The sequence below is a fragment of the Rhagoletis pomonella genome, unplaced genomic scaffold (genome assembly GCF_013731165.1).
Source record: "Rhagoletis pomonella isolate Grant_MI unplaced genomic scaffold, Rhpom_1.0 Rhpom_scaffold_00002, whole genome shotgun sequence".
Classification (NCBI taxonomy): Eukaryota; Metazoa; Arthropoda; class Insecta; order Diptera; family Tephritidae; genus Rhagoletis; species Rhagoletis pomonella.
Genome location: NW_023458556.1, coordinates 17,587,798 through 17,611,682, shown reverse-complemented (window position 1 = coordinate 17,611,682; position 23,885 = coordinate 17,587,798). Strand labels below are relative to the sequence as shown.

The 23,885-nt window shown below is 34.1% G+C and overlaps 1 protein-coding gene across 3 annotated transcripts in view; it reads left to right on the top strand.

Moving 5' to 3' along the window:
- The first annotated feature begins 403 nt into the window (after window positions 1-403).
- LOC118733180 (longitudinals lacking protein, isoforms H/M/V) overlaps window positions 404-23,885 on the top strand; it is a 34,362-nt gene continuing 10,880 nt past the window's right edge. For all 3 annotated transcript variants that reach the window (XM_036462464.1, XM_036462463.1, XM_036462462.1), the window contains exon 1: window positions 404-484. In XM_036462464.1, the coding sequence (XP_036318357.1) occupies window positions 439-484 (46 nt within the window). In that variant the 5' untranslated portion in view covers window positions 404-438. The remainder of the gene's footprint in view (window positions 485-23,885) is intronic.

Sequence of the window (23,885 nt, the reverse complement as noted above, 5' to 3'; positions counted from 1 at the left end):
TATCGATGAAGAAAACGTGATTCATTTTTTAAGTTTAAAATGTATTAAGAATTTAGAATCATAAATACTCTTTTGATATATTTATACTACGTAAATATATGTAGGCATATTTTTGAAAAATTGTCCTTCATTTTGAATCCATATTTATGGTCACCGTAACTATGAGCCGCCTTCCTTAGCGGAAATCTCTTTAGGGTAATTGCGTGGAGACTACGCTGCTTTTTCTACTGCGGCTCTCTTAACGAAGAACAGCAAGTTAAAGCTTCCAAGTTTGCACTAAACAAAAAAGATAACTCTTGTTGAAAATAATAAAATTGTGTGTATTCCAAAATTGATATTTACTTAGGTACTTTTTAAATTTTATTTTCTAAAATTGTTTCTTTTATATTTTTGTTTTTTTCAGGTATGCACCCCAGTTAAAAGGCTTCGGCTTACTGAATGGATCTATTGATAGCTACAAAAACAAATTCTAAAAAAATCAACGGTAATTCTTGAAACTTGTACATTATTATACTAAAATTGAGAGAACTACATATAAAACTGTATACTCAACAAAATTTTAGCGCTTCTGAGAAAAAAGGTTTAAATTTTGATAAACATATTTTTATTTTTTTTAGTTTTGAATTTGTATAGGGTTTGTTAGAGCAGGAACTGTGTTTTAATTGAAACTTAAAAATAAATAAATAAACACAAGTGACACACAATAACAATTTGAATTTGGTTGCAAATGATATGAATACGTTATTAAGTAGTGCTCGGCCAAACACGTAGAAAGTCTTTAATCGCCAAGCATTCATCCCCAAACAACCTAGGATATAATTTTAAAACTATTCAGGGGCTTCTCTTAATCTGGAAAACTTAGAAAAACTCAAAGCTTTTATTGGATTTGGATGAAATGAAAAAACCGGTTTGTTCGGTCAAAAAAGCTGGTTTATTCGATATTCGAAAAATCAAGATTTCAAAAAAAAAACCGCCTACAAACCATTACTCCTCTTTAAACTTAGCAAACTCTTTTATAAGCTCTAGTAGTTTGTCGGGTGAAAGTGAAGGTACATTCGACAAAAAACTGCGCTATCTCGGTCTGGTGAAGACCGAAAACACTCTGAGCATAGTCTTCATCTTCCAAACAAATTAACGCAGTGACCACATGTCGTCTCGGTATCAGTCTCGTGTCTCATGTCTCATTCCCCTTTCCGTCTGAGAAAAAATACTTGGTTGCAGGTGTCACTATTGTATCAACGGTGCTCATGACCATTATGCATGAGATACATGATGTATCAGAGTTTAAGCAAGGTTCCTTTTTGCCACGGAGTTCAATTTTAATTTAAATTTCTTTGCAATACCTGAAGAACTACGAACGACTTTGAAGGTCTTTATAGTACCTGGCTGCCACTGCCAACTCTTATTTGTTGTCCGTCAAACTTCAGCTTCAGTTGCCATTTCAGTGTTGGAGTCTAAAGTCTTCATGGAAAGTGTTAACTGAGCTCCCCAAGAGAATGTGTGGTTCTACTATCCCTGCGGAAGCAAAAACTCCCATTGTGCAATCTTCTGCTTCCAAGACGACATCAATATTTGTTAAAATGTCGTGTAGAACTATTTCAAACGATTTTCCACTTTGTCCACTGACAACTCCCTACCTTGAATGCTGGAAACAGGAGGCATGGTTAATATTGATCTTTATTGATCGAATGGAGTTGCTCACTTGTACTTGCAACAACAACAATAAATAGTTTTTATGTATAAATACACTTATACATACTTGTTTATAAATAAGTAAATATATATATGATTTTCCACATGCCTTCGCATTGCATAAACCAAACAAAACTTAACCTCCATCCCTTTTTCAAAGCATCAATTTTTTTTCAGAGCTTCTACGTTTTTATTATTATGGTAACGATAAAAATCGAACATGCTGCTACGAGTATGAAATTAAACCAAAAAAAACCAGAAGGTGAGTAAAAAACATAAAATGAAAGATAATATGTAGAAGAGAGCGACAGCGCCGCGATATTCCGAACAGGCATTGAAAAATAACATTGCGGTAATTTTGTATAGCTGTAAAAAAAAAAAAATATGAAAAAAAAAATATTCGTGAACGTTATGATGAAAAAGTATGAACAGAACAACATTTCATAAAAAGTACCCCTAACGTAATAAACGGAAATTCACATAAAAAGTTGTAATATTACGTGCGACGTAAATGCGTTATGGGCAGCAGGCAGCCGGGCAGCGGGCAGCAAGTTAAAGTAGAAAAAAAGTGCTTTGAAAATTTGCGGAAAAAGTGGCTGGCAAAAAAAGTGAATAAAATAAGGCAAAATAAAAACTCGAAACTGACGCAGAGATGGAGATAGAGGCCAGTGTTCTGAAATGACTTAACTGTCGATTGGCTAGCTAGCTAGCTGGCTATCTGGTTGGACGCTGCTTGCTACAAAGGCGCGAAGTAGATCAGGTTTGAATGGCGTTTTTGCCTTCATACATTTTTTTTATGCTTTATAATTATTTTATTACTTTTTTCTTTTTTGTTCAACTATAGTAAATATCCATTAGCTCGTAATTAAAAATAAGATATAAGTAAAAAAAGACCATAGGTAGAAGACGGAACCTAAATCCCAAGATTTGCCGCTGAATTTATATATAAATCCTTTGTTAGCCGAAGTTTGGGTTAAGCGATTAACCTGTATCTACCCTCTAAAGTGCAGCGATCTAGTATGATCTACTTAAGTGATCCATTTAGAGCCACACATTCTTGGCATTCGTCTTCTATACCTACATACATAGTTGACAACAAAATGACAGCTTTCTTCTGAAAGAGACACTCAAAGACAAGGCATTCGAGTATATTACCAAATTTTGACTTTACTTCCTTCAAAACAGCTAGATTACTGTGCTCAGATCAGAGTTCCTGGAAAAAAAAACGTCGGCTTTAAGGCTGAGATCTATGATGGAGACTGTGGAGAACCTTGTTACTATCACGTTGAACTCAAAAAACTGCGCTGTACTCTGGTCGAACGCTGCAGCAAATAACTAAATAGCGCAGACTTCGACTCATTTGGATCGCAAGGCACAGGAACATAGAGGGCGACTACATGGCAGACGAAATACAACCAAGCAGGTTCTTTCCAGTAAAGAACGCATTCGTCTTCCTCGCGCCTCATGCAAACTGCTGAGGTTAGGTTAGGTTAAGATTGGTTAGGTTAGGTTAGGTTAAGGAATCAGACGTGCACGCGGTCCACCACCCCGCCAGAGAGATTTTGCAACTTTGCATGTCAGGGCCACCTAGCATTTGCTAAGCGATTTCTAAAGGAGTAGTCCACAGGTTGCCACAGCAAATCCTAAACTCTTCCAGTCCGGAGAGAGATGAACTCAATGATGCTCTGCTTAACCTTCCCTTAAAAAGTCACGGACAAATTTGACCTTCCATCGTAATATAAATACTCTATGTACGTTGATCGCGCTTCTTCTCTAATTACTGGTCTGCGCCTAATTGTGTTACACAAATTGAAGGCCTTGCAGTTTTAACCCGGATCCGAACGGTAGACGGGGGTTAGAAAACATTTCATTGCCAGTAGTACAGCCGCAGGTTTGTCATTTTTCGAGGGAAGGTCGCTTTTAGAAAAAACTCTTCCAGCCTTTTTAAATGATTTGCGAATTAGGAATCGAACCAGGGTTCTATTGAATGCTAGCTCTGCTCTATCACGAACAAAACTTCAACTATCCCTGATTTACTTTGAAATCAATTTTCAAAAAAATGTCTCCGAGTTTCGACTCTAATTTGGGAGTTAAATTTTTCTAATAGTTTAGGTGAAATGCTCTGCTGTAATTTTTTTTTATGTATGTACATACATACATACTAGATATGCTGGCCAGCAAAGCCGAAAGTTTTTAGACGCATGTCTGTATCCTATTGGCTCTAACGAAAAAATTTACTAAGCACATATAAATCGCATAAAAATTATAAAAAGTACCGTGACACCACAATATGTAAGTATCAATGTTACAATAAACGAAAAAAACTTAGGCATAGCCAATATGACAAAATGGCATAAATACACATACATACATACATGTGTACATAAGGGTGGTTAATTTTTTTTCAGCCACTCGTATTTTTTTGAAATTGGTTAACCGCTAGAGCTTTGAAGTTGAAGTATGTATATTAAATGAAGAAACGCATTTTTTCGTAGAATTGCTATAAAATCGTTAAAAACCAACATATTTCGAGAGAATAAGAAAATACGCCTTCAGAAATTTTGTAAAAATAAAATTATAATGAATGCAATATTACTAACCATATTTTCATAACCCTGAATCTTACAAAAATTAGTTATTTTTTTGTCTTCGTAACCACATCACGCAAAAAAAAAAAACAATTGAAGTGAAAAGGCAATATCATTTTATTTTTCGATGATTTCTGAAGAGAATTTAATTCGATCAAAAATTATTTATTTTTAACGATTTTATAGCAACTCTACAGCAGTTCGGTAATTAAAAAAAAAGATAAAAAAATGCGGGTATTTTCTTTCTTTTCCATTTTTTATAATTATGGTTGGTGGCAGCAGGAAAATGCGAAAAATTCATTTTCCTGGGCATTCTTGGACCCCCTTAATGTACATACGTAGGTACATATGCATACCAAACATAAATATACATACATATGTATGTGTAATGTAGTAGTAAAGTTAAACATATAATATTTACACTCACAAATCGCTTTTACACTCAAATCATCGCGTTTGTTAATACATACTTTCGGTTTATTTGAGTTAGCTGCCGTGGCGCTAAGTTTTAAGCAATATTTTTTATGTTTATGCTTTTCGAGAGAATTTTTGTTTCTTGGATAGCTTTTTTTATTGATATGGAAATGGACGCTTGATCATTTCCTGATGTTCGATCTACTCAGTATGAATGTACATTAGGGTGGTCCAAAAGTGTATGGGAGAAAAGTAAAATCGGAAATTTAATGCTCTCATCCCCTAGGATTGTTCTATACCGAAAAAAGTACACCCCTGTTTTTTATTTTAAAATAAAAATATATTTAGAGGTCGCTCAAAGCGCTCAAAGTTTCCCATGTATTTTGTATGGGGAAAAAAATACTTTTCGTAGAAATGGCATAGAATCCATGAAAATCAAAATTTTTCAATCTGAAAACTCTGCTTCTCTTCAAAGGACTTCAGAGAATAATGCCCAATTGTTTATTTAAACGTTTTTTAATTTAAACTATTTTTTTTTTCTTTTGTATATTTCTGTTTGTATATTTGATTTTTTTTGGGATATTTCGGAGACCCTTAAAAAATAGTTAAAATTAAAAAATGTTTAAATAAACAATTGGGCATTATTCTCTGAAGTCTTCTGAAGAGAAGCAGAGCTTTCAGATTGAAAAATTTTGATTTCCATGGATTCTATGCCATTTCTACGAAAAGTCTTTTTTCCCCATACAAAATACAATGGAATCCTAGGGGGTGAGAGCATTAAATTTCCGACTTTACTTTTTTTTGGACCACCCTAATGTACATACATATACATATGTATGTAGTATATGTATGGATGCATGACCGGTGGCGTTTAGGTAAGCGGGCGGTTGCTTTGAGCTTTTGTTTTTGTGTTGCTTCAAATCGCACATAAATGTGAAAGTTGTTGTTGTAGAAGAATTTAATTTTAGGGTTATGTTGCTGAATGTTCCTCACAGCACGCCAACAACAACTTTGTCATACATCACGTTAGGAGTAACAGCAAAAAGCAATAATAAAAAAAAACTTACAATAAAAATAACAAACGTCATAATAGCGGTAGTTGTGAGAAAACAAAAACTAAAAAAAATACAAGTTAGCAAAAAGAATCAAGACAATGCGAAACAGCTACATACATTTTCGACTTTCAGGCCAAATCGTACTAAGAAAAGAAGAAAAAAAGACTCAGAAAAAAAGTAGAGATAATAAATAAAAAAAAAATATAAACCACCAACTTACAAAAAAAAAACAAGTAAACAAAGAAAATCAAAGATTAGAAAACACGCGTGGCTGCTATAAAAAAACAACTATTCATAAATTCGCCAAAATTGTCGAAAAATACCGACAAAAGCACAATCACACACACACGCACGTCTGTATTATCCCACTGGGAAAATAGGTAAGCACCTTGCGAGGTAAGCCATGTTTTCTTTCAGTTTTTAGTACCAAAATTGTCATCATGGCCAATGTCATCTACTAGTAAAGGGCAAAATGAACACCTCCGAAGACACATTACGTTGTCAGTTGCAAAATAACGTGCAGCCGAAGTTATTTCCAAGCACCGAACTACTCCGAGCGACTGCTCTGCATTACACGTAACTTACTTTGTAAAGCGGCTCAGAAGTATGTCTGATACCAAATGTACATTCTAAATTCCTACTTACATAAGGCGGCCATGCCTTTGTAAAAGTAAGGGACGTTCGGCAGGGAAATGGTAATGACTGCCAGGTGAAGAGTAAGTTGCTAATAAGGTATTATTACGTGCTCCTAATTCCTACTGGGTTTTTAAATTACTAACAATTTATCTGCAGTTTTAAAATTACCAAAAACCAGTTTTTAAATTAACAAAAATATTTATACAGTTTTAACGTACTCGTACCTTCAAGTGTTCATGCGAAGGTGTAAAATTTTTGAATACAACCCAAATCCGATAAAACTTTAGCCAAAACATATTTTGATAAAGCCAAATTTTATTTACGTGCACACTACGTACGTACTTCTTTAAGTGTTCCAAAAAGGTAATTATTACTACATATTTTTTATTTATGATCTCATAAATAAACATAAACGCAAAAGCACATTGCTCATTTACTTCAATAGTGTCATAATCCAAAAAAAAAAAATACAAAAATTCTGTTATGTAAAATTTTCACAACTATATCGATTACCAGTATCTCAATAGAAAAAAATATGTATGTATTAATTTTTACTATGGGAGTACATATGGATATGTATGTAAATTTAAAACTTTAAAGCCGTTTATCTAGAGCTCTGCTTTTTTGAGTTATGATACTATTGAAGTAAATGCGCGATATATACTTGTGCATGTATATGTGTATATTTGCACATTTGTACAAATATAAGCTGGTTAAAAATTTCAAAAATAACTTTTTGTATTGTTGTTTTCTTTAAAGTGGTGCTACGAAAAAATAGAAAAAACGATCAAAAATTAACAAAAATAATCGTTAAGATAATAGGCGTAGCAACGAAAAATAATGTTTTTTTTAACTCTTTATAAACCCTTGTTATTTTTTTGTTACGCATACAAAAGTATGCAAATACTTATAAGTATACATATATATGTACACATGCAAATACATATGTATGTATGTTTCTTTTCATTTGTTTCTTCCTAATTTGGCGCTAAGAATTTTTTTGTTTGTTTTTAATCTCACGAAAAGGCCAAAAATACCAGCTAAACAAAACTAAACCAAAAGACATAAAACTCTTTTCAAATCCACGCTAGCTTTTTATGGCTTTTTAACAGAACTAAAACTCAAAAAAGTATCAAAATTATAAAGGAAGTAAAAACACACAAAAAAATCCAAATCTGGGCCATTCCATTGTGACTGGTGGGACATTTTACTCCAGAATGTGATCAATTGTGAACTGTAACTATGTCATCGGAATTTATACAACAGCGAAAGATATTTTTTTAACATAGAACGATAGTTAATGTATGAAATTGCTTTAACAAAAATACCAATCGATTTCTTGGCTTTATGTTATTATCATTTGAATGAATTTGACTGCTGGGACACTGTAAAGAACTCTATTTTACCCTTGTGCACTTAAAGATGAATTTTAGCCAAAACACTTAATCTTCACGAACGATGTTTTTGTGTTGAAAAATAAGTGAATTATACGCTTTCTTTTTTCAATAAAAATTGGATTTATATAATCTTCATAGAATTATTAAAAAATATTTAAAGTTGTGACTGGTGGTACATCTTCTTGTGACTGGTGTAAAGTAATTATGTATGCATGAAATAAAAGCTTCCATAGACAAGAATTGCAACTTATTTTTATTTTTTTTTATTTTTATATTTTATAATTAGGGCATTTTAAAATTTGTGCCCATTTCCTCTTTTACGTGGAATGACCCGTCTAAAGAATTCAAATGATAAACAATTTACCTGACTGATAATTCGCATTCGCATTCATGTATTTCGATTGATGTTTTTTTCTGATATTTTTTTTTATTTCCGACGGAATTTGATATTTTTACGGTTTGGTATTAGTTTACTTCATACACACATAAATATGTATGTAGTATCCCAGTGGGAATTAAAAAGAGCACGTAATAATACCTTATTAGCAACTTACTTTTCACCTGGCAGTCATTACCATTTCCCTGCCGAACGTCCCTTACTTTTACAAAGGCATGGCCGCCTTATGTAAGTAGGAATTTAGAATGTACATTTGGTATCAGACATACTTCTGAGCCGCTTTACAAAGTAAGTTACGTGTAATGCAGAGCAGTCGCTCGGAGTAGTTCGGTGCTTGGAAATAACTTCGGCTGCACGTTATTTTGCAACTGACAACGTAATGTGTCTTCGGAGGTGTTCATTTTGCCCTTTACTAGTAGATGACATTGGCCATGATGACAATTTTGGTACTAAAAACTGAAAGAAAACATGGCATACCTCGTAAGGTGCTTACCTATTTTCCCAGTGGGAAATGGATATAATTTTGTGGTAAATTAAAAATTACATACATATATAATTTTGACAATTACAAAATGGGACAGAATTTTTTGCTGATAAAAAACTGGGTAAAATTTTAAAGCAACTTACAACCAAAGCATAATTTGGACATACATACTTTATTTATTTTTGGATATTTAAAAAATGAAATACATTTTTTTGCTTGAAAAGTAAATAATTGTTATTTCTTGAGTTTTATTTTTTGCTCAGAAAATAAAACTAAATATTTGGGTGTTTTTTTTTCAAGCAATGACACAAAAAATCAACGACTGGCGGGCTTTATCGCCAAAGCCGCTTAGGTGATTATTGCGACAAAGAATAAGTTCATTATTGAAGCTTTTTAACGACACGGAGAGCGACGAGCATATCGAGCCCTAACCGCAAAAATAACGTAAGCGACATTTTTTTTCAAAATTTTCTTTTTGATGCAGAAATGCATCTAGATGCTCTAGAAATATTTCTGCATCAAAAAGAAAATTTTGAAAAAAGTGTCGCTTACGTTATTTTGGCGGTTAGGGCTCGATATGCGTAAATAGACAGGAGTTGGTTGCATTGTAGGATTAAGGCCACTATGAAGAAGGAATGAAAAGAGAAAGATCGAGATATAAGGACAAAAAGAAGGACTGCGTGAAACACAAATGCAATACAAAGCCACAGACGCACACAACCTAGATTGAAGGATAAAGCTAATGATAACGATGAAGATAATGATAAAGATGGAGATAAAAAAGATAAGGATAGAGATAAAGATAAAGATATAAAGAAAAGTAATGGTAATGGTAATGGTAAAGTAATTGCAGTGGCAGTCGTCGTTTTTTTGTGTTCGCCTTTGTATACAACTTCGTATTTGTGTTCGTACGCATGTTCGCCTTCGTGTTCGTATTTGTATCCAACTTTGTGTTCGTGTTCGTTTTCGGCTTCTCCATAGTAATCGTATTCGTCTTTACGTTTAGATCCTCCTTAGGTTTAGTTTTAATCTTATTGTTAGTCCTTAACTTTAATAATTAAGAAACGGGTATTATTTGCATGTTCAGCGACCAAAAGTTACCACAGAAAATACTTTTTTACACTCGTATTGTAATCGTACCTGTAGCCCATATTACAACGCTTTTATCAACTTGCAATGTAGTGTGTCCAGAAACTTTCAATGTTGTGGATCCAGAAACTTTCAATGTTGTGTGTCCGACACCATAAAACCTTTGCTTTGAAAAGTTCCTATAAAAAAGCATAGTGCATAGGCCGACATCTGTAGTGAATAGGGCGAGGTAGATGACATCTAGATGTCGCCCTATGCACTACGTTTGCTACAGCGGAAATAGACGACACGCCATTTCTTTAAATAAAATTAATTGGTGCTCGTTTGTATTTACATACATATGTAAATGCATGTGTGTGCACCTTTCTATTAATATCGTTGAATTATTTTAATATCTATTGCAATATTTTATTCAGACAGGACTAAAGAGTAGAAAATAAATAATATAAAAAAAACTTTTTAATATACAACGCTTTTATAAATGGACTAAAAAGTAGAAAATAATATTTCTCAGTCCCATAGAAATTGTTTTGATAACTTTTGATTTTGAAATTTTAGCAAAAGTCATTATAAACAATCTATGAAATTGAAAATGAAAAGCGTGGGGCGCATGTAATACACTTGAATTGATATGAAAAGTAATATAAGTATGTATGTATGTGGGTATATGAATAACGACCGCTTAAAATCGCTTTCAAAGTTCTACTTTCGCTGTAGAAATTTTAGGTCTACGTTATGTAGTTTGACTATTGTCAATTAAATCGAATGCTTTGTATTGCATGCGCCCCCCGTTTTTCATTTTCAATTTCATTGATTGTTTATAATGACTTTTGCTAAAATTTCAAAATCAAAAGTTATCAAACCAAATTCTATGGGACTGAGAAATATTATTTTCTACTTTTTAGTCCATTTATAAAAGCGTTGTATATTAAAAAGTTTTTTTTATATTATTTATTTTTCGAATTATTTCTCAATAAACGTTAAAACGAAAAACTCAATGAAAATATTTTGGAGAAAGGAGAAATTAAAATATTTTTTCAAAACTTTTACATATAAATACAAATTTTTTTCTTTTTGTGCTCATTTTGACCTTTGCAACGAATACAAAATACATACATAAATGTGTGATATATGTAGATATCTTCTCTCTCCAGCGGAGCACTGAATTATAACAAGTAAAGTGAATGCAAAGCGAAAAAAATAAATAATTTGTAAAATTGCGTAAAAAGTGCAAATTGTTTGAGAAAAATGCAAACAAGTAGCAGACAATAAAAAAATAAGATATGTATTCATGCATAGTCATAGATACAAATGTATCTCTTGCATGCCTACACACTTACTTATTGCGGTAATCAATGCATTGGCGTTACAAATTGCAGTACATTTGTTTGTGTTAGAGTGTAAGTTTAGTACAATGGTAGTAGTGCTGTGCATGCATGTATGCGTAGTAGTAGGGCCGTTGCCACTGCTTCGCCAATTGAAGTGGCAGCAAATAACAATTGCCTGCCTGTACAGTGTAACGAGAATATATCTACATATTTATGTAAGTTTCTTAATTTTATTTAGCAACAGTAAAAATCGATCCGCCTTAATGTACGTTCACACTGCAATTCCATGCACAATTCGAAAATCCACTATCCCTTGTTTCTAGGACTAAGAGGACGACTGTAGGTGAGGACTATTCGCAAAACGCAGTTCCAATCAAAACCAATCAATATGCGAATAATTGTTGGTGGAACTGTGCCGTTGGATATGAATCAAATTTAGTCTGCGCCTACAACGGAATATTTAGTATATTTTCAGAACTAACTTCGCTGAAAAATTGCGATATTTTTAAAGTTTGGTTACCGAGCACCCATACGAAAAGGGGACGGTGCACGCCCATTTTTCCCGCAAGACGTTTCTATAACCCCAATATAACTTACATAAAATTTCAACAAGCTTACTCAACTACAAATATGTTATCCCTCGAAATCTCATTTCTGGACCATAGTTCGCTGTTTCCTCGCGTTGGGTCGCATTTGCTTAGCTGTATGTTTGTATCATTTGTTTCTAGTTTGAGGTTGAACTAATTTTTGAATTTCCCAGAAGAAATATTGACGTTTTTGTCGTTTGGCTCATTAACTTAAACTGGTTCAGCACCCCTGGTGTAAATGCACGAAGATTGTAGAAGACGTTTTAGAAGAGAACAGACAAAAAAAACGCAGGGTGAAAAGCAGGTGCAATGAGGGTTAAAATAAGAAGATTTCAAAATTCTCTTGCTCTGAAGGTTGCTGCTTTTAAGTTAAGTTATAATTTGTTATCTTTTTATGATTAAAAAATCAAAATTTTTTGGTTTAAAACTGAAATTTGTAAAATTTGGCAACATTTTTCAAAAATACCAACTGTTAAGATGGTCATAATTAAACAAGCATTATTTTTTTCCTTTCATACGAATATTAAGAAAAAAACTGCATTTAAACTCTTTTAGTAAAACCATAATAGAAAAAGAGGGTACTTTAGACCCCACGGGCGTCAAGGGTTAAATCTTTTTTTTTGTAGAAACGTGGAAACCCCATATGCCTTATTAAAAACTCATATTTTTTAACTCATTCACTTCTTAAGCCATAATTAATTTGTTCCAAAAAATGGGTAAAATTGACCATAGTGCGATATAGACCTTCTAGTCCAAGCCCCAACTTACAATTTTCTTTGCAAGAAAATTCACCCAATTAGAAGAAGGTTGCACGGTTTAATTCTTATCCCAATTAAAGGAGCCACAAATCAGATTTATTTTTAAGTAAAGTTTCACCTAGGAGTAGTTCTGGATGCCAAACTTGCATAGTAGTCTCACATTGAACATAAGACCTCCCAAGCCTTGGCTACGTTTGGCAATGTAAAAAGGTCGTTGGCAAAGCGTGGGTGGAACATGTCACCTGCCAAGCTGTAGTAGCTGCCAGCAGCCGTGTGCTGTACGGGAGACTCCTATCGACACACCGTTATACTTGTCATCACTCTTTTATACCAGGAGCAGCTTTTATCAATCGGGTTGATCATTAATTATCGACTTTATGAATTTTCATTGGTTATTATTATTTTCAAGCTATTGATTGTTTAGTATCGACTTCAATGAGAGAATGTCTCCAAACCAAATTTGACAAGGGATGACGGAAAATCGTTCCACATTACATTAGAATTCATTCCCTTAAAAAACTCAGGATCTGCAGTCTATATCGAAGATAATGGGAATAAGCTTCACTTTATATTTGTAGAATATTCGAATTCATTAAAGCCAGAAACTAAATGGTGGAAAATAGGTGAAGTGGTTGGAGTTTACGTGATAGTCATCAGCTTAAACCACTTAAGAATAAAATGCTCTATCTATATTTATACAACAAAACCAGGGCACTTTTTCAAGCAAGTGAAATCATGAAAAATATTGCTTCAGATTTTTCTTGAGAGCTGTATATTAAACTTTACTGGCTATTTGTCCCACTGTGCAACTCACGACTGACTGTGTTTCGGCTGCTTTGTGTGGTGCAGTTTTTTTTTGTTTTTGATTTATTGCAGCGGACATAATTTAAAAACGTTTTTTGTTATTGTCACATTTTATTTATTTGTTTCGTTTTTGTTGCTTTCGCATTTTGCTTTTATGAAAAAAATTCTGCTTTTTTTGTGCCCTACTATTTTATTCTTTCTCCATCTTTCTTTGGCTCGAGTTTTTTCTTATAGGAAAATATGCAAAAATATTTCATGTTTTATCGTTGCAGCTTGTTAATTACAGTTGAGCTCGGCACAGCAAAAAAAAAACATAAATGAAACACGAAATAAATAAAACTAAAAAAATTGTGCCAAACAGAAAAACGAGCAGCAACAACTGTGACAAAAGCGTTCGCGAACTGCGAAAGGAAAAATAATGAAAGCAGAAAGAAAAGCTCAAATTTATAGTGGAAAATGGGTGGGATATGAACGTTTATATGTATGTGTATATTTTTGTGCTTATGAAAAAATATCAACCAAAATGCAAATAAGCAAGGCAGCGTCATAAAGCGGGTGGGGGTTGAGTGAGCTTTTGTTAAAAAAAAAAAAAACAGAGTATCTAGGGGTATATAAAGGAATATGAGCTCGCCACTGTGTGGGTGTGGGATTAAGGTTCTAAGATTATCAATATGCATGTGCAATACGAGTACGTACGTGTAATATTTATAACTTTATTATTACTATACACAACAGACATGAAAATTTTATGAAGGTTCGTGAGTGTCGGCCTTTTTTTTCGTTTTCTAAAAGTGTCTAATTGCATTTGACCTCACCGAGGCTGCTCCTTTTTAAGTTGCAATATTGGTTGAGTTTTTTTATTTACTTATTTTTTTTATCGTTTATAGGCGCTTACTGCTTTGTCCTATCGCGGCTATGTCATAATGACCGCTTGATACTATCTGTATTTCGCTCGTCATATCTTTGCCGGCTATCATGGCAACAATGTTGATAATTTTTATTTATTTAGGCATGCGTGTATGAAAATACATATCAAAATTTCAATCTGAAAATTATGAAATGCCATCTGCTTTATATTTTTAATCAAATAATACTAATTAAATTATTTATTTATGTTTGATTAAAAGTTTGATGAAATAACTCAATTGGGGGAATTTTTATGAAACTTATTTTTATGACTTGCGAAAATTTTTAAAGTTTTGAAAATGGTTTGCTTCATTACAAAACCTACGCTTCTAAATTTCGACTGTAATCGAGCTCGTTAAAAAATAACGATGTTTTTTGCCTCATGAAATCAATACTAAAAGAAGAATTTTGGCTGAGCAGTGAAATTCCTGACAAGAAAAGAAAAGACCGTTTGACGTTTAAAATTTCTTTTTTTTTATATTTTCCATATCAAATTTTTCTTATTTTTTTATAAAAACCATCACCACCAGCAAACCAGCAAAGGCCACAAGACTAAAATTTTTTAATTTCATACAATATTCGGGGAAAATGCAAGAACTTTTTATCGAAATTTAAAATTTTGCAATTCGACTTTTTGGAAATATTTTGAGTATGCAATCTTGTAGTCCATTAAATTTCAGTATATCAAAGTGCAAGTTTTCTTCCATATATCGCATGAACACAATCTTTTTTTTGTATGCAAGAAGGTATGCAACTGCAATTTTTGCGACTTCAAACTTGCACTTTACTATATTAAAATTTAATGGGCAACAAAACTGCTTACTCCAAATTTTTCCTAAGAAATCGAATTGAGAAGATGAAAATTTCAATGAAAATTTCTTACAGTTTCTCGATTTCTATATGAAATTTACAAAAAAAAAATTAAATATCCTTGTGCATTTTGCTGTTCAATTAACTATATTTTTATAAAAGATGTAATTTTTAAGCAAAAACACTACCGATTTTAATTCTAATATAAAAATTTAAAATTACCGTTAACTTCTTCATGATCCAATGATCGGATTTGAACCAAATTATTATGGGACCATTCAGACCGTTCCTTAATAAAAGGAAATATAGAAATCGGTTATGCGGTAACACACATAAAAAAATATTCCGACGAATTGAAAACTTCCTCTTAAAAATAAGAAAAATTAGGTATTGAAAATATAAGTAAATAAAATCGTCAAAAGGTCAGGGGATACTTATTTTTGACGCTCACTGTATATGTAGATAAATATAAATATGGAGATGAAGAAAAAAGGTGAGCCTAAAGATAAGAATAAAGATATACATAAATTAAGGCTAAGATTAAGATTAGGATTAAAATTAAGATTAAGAATAATATTAGGATTAAGAATAAGATCAAGTACGAGATCAACCGTACGATTAGAGATTAAAACTAAGATTAAGATTAAGATTAATATTAGGTTTAAGATCAAGATTAAGTTTAAGTTTAAGATTAATATAAATATTAGGATTAAAATTATGATTAAGATTAAGGTTAGTATTAGTATTGGGATTAAGACTAAGGTAAACATGAATATGAATAAAAGCAGGATGTATAATAATTTGCGCAAAAAATCAGGTTTTGTCTATGAATAAAAATTATGGACGACACCTACTTAAACGGCCTCACATAAGGTTTTTTCTTTAATGTTAAAAAAAGCGGTTGTTCTCTGCATGCAAACAAATCGTCCTCCGGGTCAAAAACTTGCAGCCTTATTATCTATTTCTAACGTTAGGACGCACGAACTATTCGTCTGCAGACGATATCGTCTTTGCTTGCAATTTTGTCACTCTATCGTTCGTCTCCGTCTGGCTTCACGTCCATTGGAATGATGTTATCGGACTTAAAGTGTGATTATGTCAATTTAACTTAACTTAACGTAGCTTAGAACTTAGAAAATCACATTGAAACAGACTTCGACGTGGCATTAAGTTATGTTAAGTTTCGCCTGTCCAAATATATGAATATCCAGTTAAGAAAATTTTTAAGTGACAGCCTCTAAGTTACGTTAAGTTGCGATAATCAGACTTTTATTTTTTAAGCATTCGCCTCCGGCCGATCGTTCAAGATAAATAGATAACAAACAAGGCTGTAAAGGCCCGTCCACATGCAACTTTGGCGTTGGCGTTAAAAATAATAAACTTTTAATTTTCAAATTCTACTTTTTGAAAGTGGTTGCTTGAGTCAATATACATACCCCCTTTGAGCGGAATTATCTTGTGTGGCAAAAACCAAATTTTACAGGAAAGCCGTGCTTACTGTAAAAATTTATTAAATCTTTTTAATATATATATATTTTTTTAACTACGTAAAAAATGCACACACGATAATTTCGCTCACAAGCAAAAAAGTGCATTGTAACATACGATAAAAAATACCGTAATTTTTTGGCGAAATCATAGCGATTTCAGCTACAATATTTTACCAGGTGATGCGTTGTAAGGTGTAGAACAAATTTGCGATAGTTTCGAGCAAAGGAGTCGATAGAAGGTCTATCGCCCTGCCGTATTTACGAAATAGAGCCCATTGCAAACACACTTTCGGTAAAGCTCGGACCGGTTTTCTGCTCCGGTACACTGTTACGCTATGTAACCCAGGTTTCAACAAACAGGGTTTTTATTGTACACAATAATCATCCAATTTGAACCCGTTGCATACTGAGAACAGCTTTAGCGTCATCATATCAATGCGGAGTTCTTTGTCGCCCGCAAGCTCTTCCCCGCTGATACCTTTCGAGGAAAAATTGTACATTTTCAGTGGTTCTTTTTGCGTTATCGTGATAAACTTGCATACATACATACATATGTACATACATATTAGGTCGGGTCGGTCCTCATATGAAAAAAGAAATTAGATACTGGCTCTTTTTATGACGTCAAAGTCTCATCCTGCAAGTAAGTTCACAAACTAGGAGGATGTATGTACCTATGTATATGTATGTGTACATATTTCGCATGGGAATTTTCTTGCTGGCCGTGCTTGTGATGCAACCAACTTCCCTCTACTGCACTCTCCGTTGCACACCTTACTTTTATTGTTTTTTTTTGTTTTCTGTTTTTTTTTAATAAAAAATATGCACCTTTCATTATTGTGTGCTGACATAAAAATCGATATTTTACATAAAAAGAATGAACTGAAATAAAATAAGAATAAATAAATTTACCAGCACAACAAAAAAACGGAATACAAATAAAAAGCGCCAACCAAATGAGTAAAAAGCAGCAACACACATACATAAAAAAAAAATAAAACCTTGCAAAAAATGTAGGAAAACAGCCAAGAGAGAGAAAGAATACGAAATGGATAAAACAACAACAATGACAACAACAGCGACAGGAGCAACAGCAGCAGAAATGCCAAGTAAAAGATTACGACTGGAAAAATAAAGTAACATAAATGGCGCAAGCAACAAAAACTACAGCAACAAAACTACATAATAATAAAAGCGCCAACGATGCCAGCAACAAAAACAACAAGAGCAAAGTCGAAATGGTCGTTATGCTGCTGTTGCTGCCAGTAGTGCTTTTGCCTTCCGTCATTTATTGCTATAGTTGTTGCTGCTGTTGCTCGTCTTCTTCTTAGCCATTTTGTTGTTGTTGTTGTTGGAGCTGTAGTGTCGATTTTTTTTTATTTCTGTTTTTTTTTGGGGTTTTGAATGTTTTCCATTTTTATTTTTATACTTGCTCGCGCGCCAACCTTTTTATGTCCACAGCCGTCCGAACACACCACACCATACCACCCCACCACACCACAATCCACCCCACGCGCTTCGTCCCTTTCAAAGTGCCCTCGCGCGCACACACACAAACAACTTTTTCATTCACTATTTTTGAGATGTGTGTGCAAAACCAAGAAAATGGAACAAGGGACCAGCGCACAGCAAGGAGTGCACGAAATAATACAAAATTTTATTAAAAAAAAAAAAGAAAAGGGAAATATTTTCCATTTTCCACATTGGCATGACGAGAGAAAAACCAAAAGAAATGGCTAGAAGAAGAGTGTGAGTGGATGGATGTGCGAAAATGTTGGCATGCATGGCAAGGATCAGAAGAGCGCAGGCGGGGACGGAGTCATTCGGAAAGACGGCTGGATTGCAGGTTTTGGAACCATACCGTATAGACGTCGTTGTCCTTCCCGTCGTTGTGTCCTGTCATTCTGCCATTGCACTCGTTGAGTGTCATGGCGGGAAAAAGGCTGTAATGAAAAAAAATTGTATTTTTTATATGTAAGATTCTCTCTGTTGTCTCTATGGTTGTAGGTATGTAAATTTGTATCTATGCAGAATACATATTTATGTATATGTATCTATAGTACATATTTTTATTTTAAAGATTCAAAATGTATGTATGTATGTGGATGACAAATGACTGAGCCAGGATTCGCGTATGTGTGTATGAGTGAGTTGCGATATGTGAATCCTGCATCTACGTGGCAGTATGTATTTGATTTTATTGTTTAAAAAAGCCAAGTAAAAAATTTTTATGTCTGAGTATGTGTCCGTGTACGTATGTGCGGGATCAAAGAACCAGCTATAAAAAAGTGGGCTAAGATGTTTTTTGTGCTCACCCGCCCGGTAAGGAGGTTTTTTGGGATCACAGACCCGTGTACATTAGACTGGGTCGCGAAATTTTTTATTTATTTGCAACTCGAATTTTAAAGTACTGACTTTACTATGGCTTACTAGAGGATATCATTGATCCCCTGATCTACAACCGTTTATTTAGGTTTGGAAAAGGAATAGAGCTAGATCTGGTGAATACGGTGGATGGTGACTACACACGTATGCATCCGTGCATTGTCTTGATGGAACAGCACTTTTTCTACCCCAAGTGTTGTCCTTTTTGCTTCCAATCCACATAAAATCCTTACAAAATCTCTAAATAATACTCGCCAGTGATCGTTTTGTCCTTTTCATTGTGTAATTCATGCGAATGACACCGCTTACATCTAAAAAAAACTGTCGACATGATCTTATTGTCCAACAGACCCAATTTGGTCTTCTTTACTGCATTTTCCCATTAGGGTGGTCCAAAATAAGAAAAGTCTGAATTTTAATGCTTTCTATTGTTCTATGATTGTTCTATTTCGAAAAAAATATACCAATATTTTTCAAAGTTTTCCATGTACATATTTTATATGGGAAAGCCACATTTCGTAGAAATCTTGAAAATCAATATTTTTCGATCGGAAAACTCTGGTTCTCTTCATGAGACTTCCAATACCAGTACACAGTTGTTTATTTGACCATTTTTTAATACTAAAGATTTTTTATTTATCCCCCATGAATAAAAAAAATTAAAATGCTAGCCTCCACACAAGTATTAAAAATATTATAACTTTTTTGTTTGTTAAAATTTTTTTTTAGCAATGTCATCATTTTTAGCTGCCAAAAAAATTGTATACCCAAATTTTTTTTTTCCCGAAATCACTGTTCAAATAAAACTGACACACGCTAATACGGCTTAATGTAAATATATTTCCTCAAATATATAACTAAATATATACATATGTATGTATGTATATGTGTCCCCCAGTGTGAATGTGTGTTGGAAGAGTATGAGGACCTTTTTTTAATGTCACTTTTTATATAGTATAATTTTTTGAGAAGCTGTAAAATTTGAGCTTTTTCTTAGTTTGGCTACTCGCTGGATAGCAAAAAAAGTTTACTGTTGTTGCTTGCATAATTTGGTTTGGCAATTTCACTGCTTGGTGTGTGTGCGTTTTTTTACTAACTCTAGAATATCTGTATGTTCGTAAGGAGATTTTGAAAAAAAAAATTTACGACTTTTTTTTTTTATCATCACAATATTATATTGGTGAACGTTGCCAGGGACGTTAATGGCATGGCGTAAAAAATTTGATATTTGCGATAAAATGAAAAAGTGGAAAAATGCGAAATATAATAAAAATGGTATAAAAACTGAAAATGAGAAATTGCATGAATTTTTTCTCGGTGAAGTGGGATTTCGTTTCGAAAGTTTTCATTTGGTTTTCTTCCGTTTTATGTGCGTTGCGTTTACCACTGATAGCAGAGTGTGTTTATATATATGTACATCGGTATATATGTACATATATATGTATATATACACTTTTACACATATGTACATAGGCACATACAGATATGTACATATCTATGTACATCGTATTTTAGCACACAAGATAATGGTTACTGGCGAAAAGGATTTTCTTTGCGTAAGTTAATTGGGTTACCTGTGCGGACAGGCAGGAAAGCACCTCGCAACCTATGAAAAATGATTGGCAAAAAGGGTTAAGTAAAATTTATTTCTTGCTATATAGACATTTGGTTTCTTGTAGGGTGAATGCTGAATTTTACATTTTTAAATGCTTGCGGGAAGATGTGAAAGATGTTCGTAAAAGAACGAAATTATAGCGGGTGATTTTTTTGAGGTTAGGATTTTCATGCATTAGTATTTGACAGATCACGTGGGATTTCAGACATGGTGTCAAAGAGAAAGATGCTCAGTATGCTTTGACATTCATCATGAATAGACTTACTAACGAGCAACGCTTGCAAATCATTGAATTTTATTACCTAGAAAAGTTGGCAGAAAATCCGCTTTTTTATCGACAAATTTTGTTCAGCGATGAGGCTCATTTCTGGTTGAATGGCTTCGTAAATAAGCAAAATTGCCGCATTTGGAGTGAAGAGCAACCAGAAGCCGTTCAAGATCTGCCCATGCATCCCGAAAAATGCACTGTTTGGTGTGGTTTGTACGCTGGTGGAATCATTGGACCGTATTTTTTCAAAGATGCTGTTGGACGCAACGTTACGGTGAATGGCGATCGCTATCGTTCGATGCTAACAAACTTTTTGTTGCCAAAAATGGAAGAACTGAACTTGGTTGACATGTGGTTTCAACAAGATGGCGCTACATGCCACACAGCTCGCGATTCTATGGCCATTTTGAGGGAAAACTTCGGAGAACAATTCATCTCAAGAAATGGACCGGTAAGTTGGCCACCAAGATCATGCGATTTGACGCCTTTAGACTATTTTTTGTGGGGCTACGTCAAGTCTAAAGTCTACAGAAATAAGCCAGCAACTATTCCAGCTTTGGAAGACAACATTTCCGAAGAAATTCGGGCTATTCCGGCCGAAATGCTCGAAAAAGTTGCCCAAAATTGGACTTTCCGAATGGACCACCTAAGACGCAGCCGCGGTCAACATTTAAATGAAATTATCTTCAAAAAGTAAATGTCATGGACCAATCTAACGTTTCAAATAAAGAACCGATGAGATTTTGCAAATTTTATGCGTTTTTTTTAAAAAAAAAGGTATCAAGCTCTTAAAAAATCACCCGTTAGTAGGCACTTTAATGTGCTTAACACTTTGGATGCTTTTATGCGAAATATCGAATAAACCCCACTCGCTATCTGCTATGAACATAAAGCCCACAATTTTTCTATGTGACTTAGACCCTAAGGTCTCATCTTTGGTCAAATTCTGCTGCGACGTCATGTGCCCTCTTAAAGCATAGACATCAGGGATGCGGAAAATTGTGATCCCGGGATTTCGGAATATTTTTTAAGTAAGGGATTGGCATCCCTAATAGACGGACGGCAGCCTTGATCCGGATAAACTCGTTAATTCGGAATTACATAGGGAATTAACTGCAGTTGATCCGGATTAAGTGCTGCAGATAATCCTCAAAATAAATGCGGATCAGAGGAATTTTCGATGACAACACTGGCCAATAACACGGTCAGGTTTTTTTATATTACTCAAGCAAGCACACTAAGCAGGCGAGTTTCACATCCGCGGTAGCCGAGTGGTGAGTGCTGGGTATTACAATTCCGGAGGACCCATGTTCGGGCGGTTGATAAACATTTTTTATTTTTATTTTTTATTCAATTTGATTTATATATTTTATTTTCTTATGTTTTTTATTTTATTTTATGTTATTTATGAACAAAGAACAAATTAAATGAAAATTGGGAATCGAAACCATTTTAATATGCAGTACCAACTGCGCCGTTAATCTGAATCAACGTTGCCGTCTGTCTTTGCTTTTATCGTGCCCAACTCGATGCATATAAAACTGCGACAAAATTTACTTCCCCATGTTTGCGTTTACTCCTTAGGGCTTCACAGTGACACATAATGAGCTCTGCTGTTTTTTGTTCTTCGTGGCACAACCTACAGTGATTTGAATTAACAACTTTTATTTTTTACAAGTGTTTTATTACCCTGCAGTGGCTGGTTAGAAAATTTGTAGTAATTCTTACTTCATGCCTACTGAAATTAAAGAGTTCTTCGGTTCTCCTTGTTGATATATTTGGAATTAAGGACTTGCCTGTCTATTACCATCCGTAGTTGTCCCGTAATGTTGCGCTTCATTCTTCATCCAGATATACTACATATTAGTTTCATCTAACGGAGCTCCATGGCAGACCAATAAAAGGTCCTGGGCATATGAATCCCTGTGCAACCCATTTTCTGTCGGGAATATCTGCTACTTCATTGGCCATGACTCCACTGTTTGTCGGTATCCAGATGAGATATGCCCGGCTCCTGAATGCGATAAGATGACCTCGTGCGTTTTAACCCTGTCGAATCGGAAATCAACCAGCAGACAAATATCGGGTTTCGTGATTTTTTAGCTTTGTTATATATGTAGATATAATACAAAAAATAAAAATTATAAAAAGATCCCCCTCGCTCCAGGGGCCTAGGAGGGGTGGGTTATTTGTGTCCCATTCGGTATTTTGGACGTCTAAAAAATCGTTGTCAGAAAAGTCACCAGAATCATCACCTTCCATTAGCTGGGCTAATATATCGTCCTCTTGAGGTTTCTTCGACATACATAGATACATATGTATAGTATGTAGTACAAAGTGCGTCTACGAAAACGGAGTTACCTTGCCCTACGCAGGTGAAATGGAGCCTTCTGTGTTGATGTAGACGTGCCCAGTTGAATTCGAGATTTGTAGGAAGTCGTATTTACAGCCAGATTATCTATTTCGAACGACATGCCGCACGAACGATTCGTTTGTAGACTTCATCATTTTTTTTTTTTGTAACTCTATCGTTCGTCTTTTTCTTGTTTTACGACGATTACGTTAAACTCGTCGCGGTTACATTGAAACCGGTCAGAATTTCGTTGCCGGCCTAATTTTTGAAGCATTCGTCTGCAGATGGATCGTTCATGCAGTCTATCATTCGAGATAGATAATAAGGCTGTAAAAGCATAAACAGACAGCAGCGTTGATACGGATCCACTCGGGAATTAACTGCAGTTGATCCGGATTAAATTCGAGTTAATCCGGATCAACGCTGCCGTCTGTTTAAGCTTTCAGATATCTAGAAACGAGTCTTGAACAAACTCCATTGGACAAAGAGGCTTACAACAAAGAACTTAGTAAAATATATGCTATCGTGGAAAACAACGGATACAAAAAACCTAGTAAACAAAATTAGAAGAAACGCAAAAACAATGAAATCGGCGACTTGCCACTCGGGGGTTACTGTGTAACTTCTGATCCTTCTGTCTAATGATGGCTGTTTAAATTTCGAAATGGAAATGTACAAGACGGCAGGGCCAGCATTTGCTGAGTTCATACACAATTTTATCGCTGTTAAATTTTTTTTTTTTTAACTTTCCTTCATAGCCACGAGCCTTTTTCATTTTTATGTTAACCAATTTTCCAAGAGAAAGATAAAATGTGTGCAATTATAATAA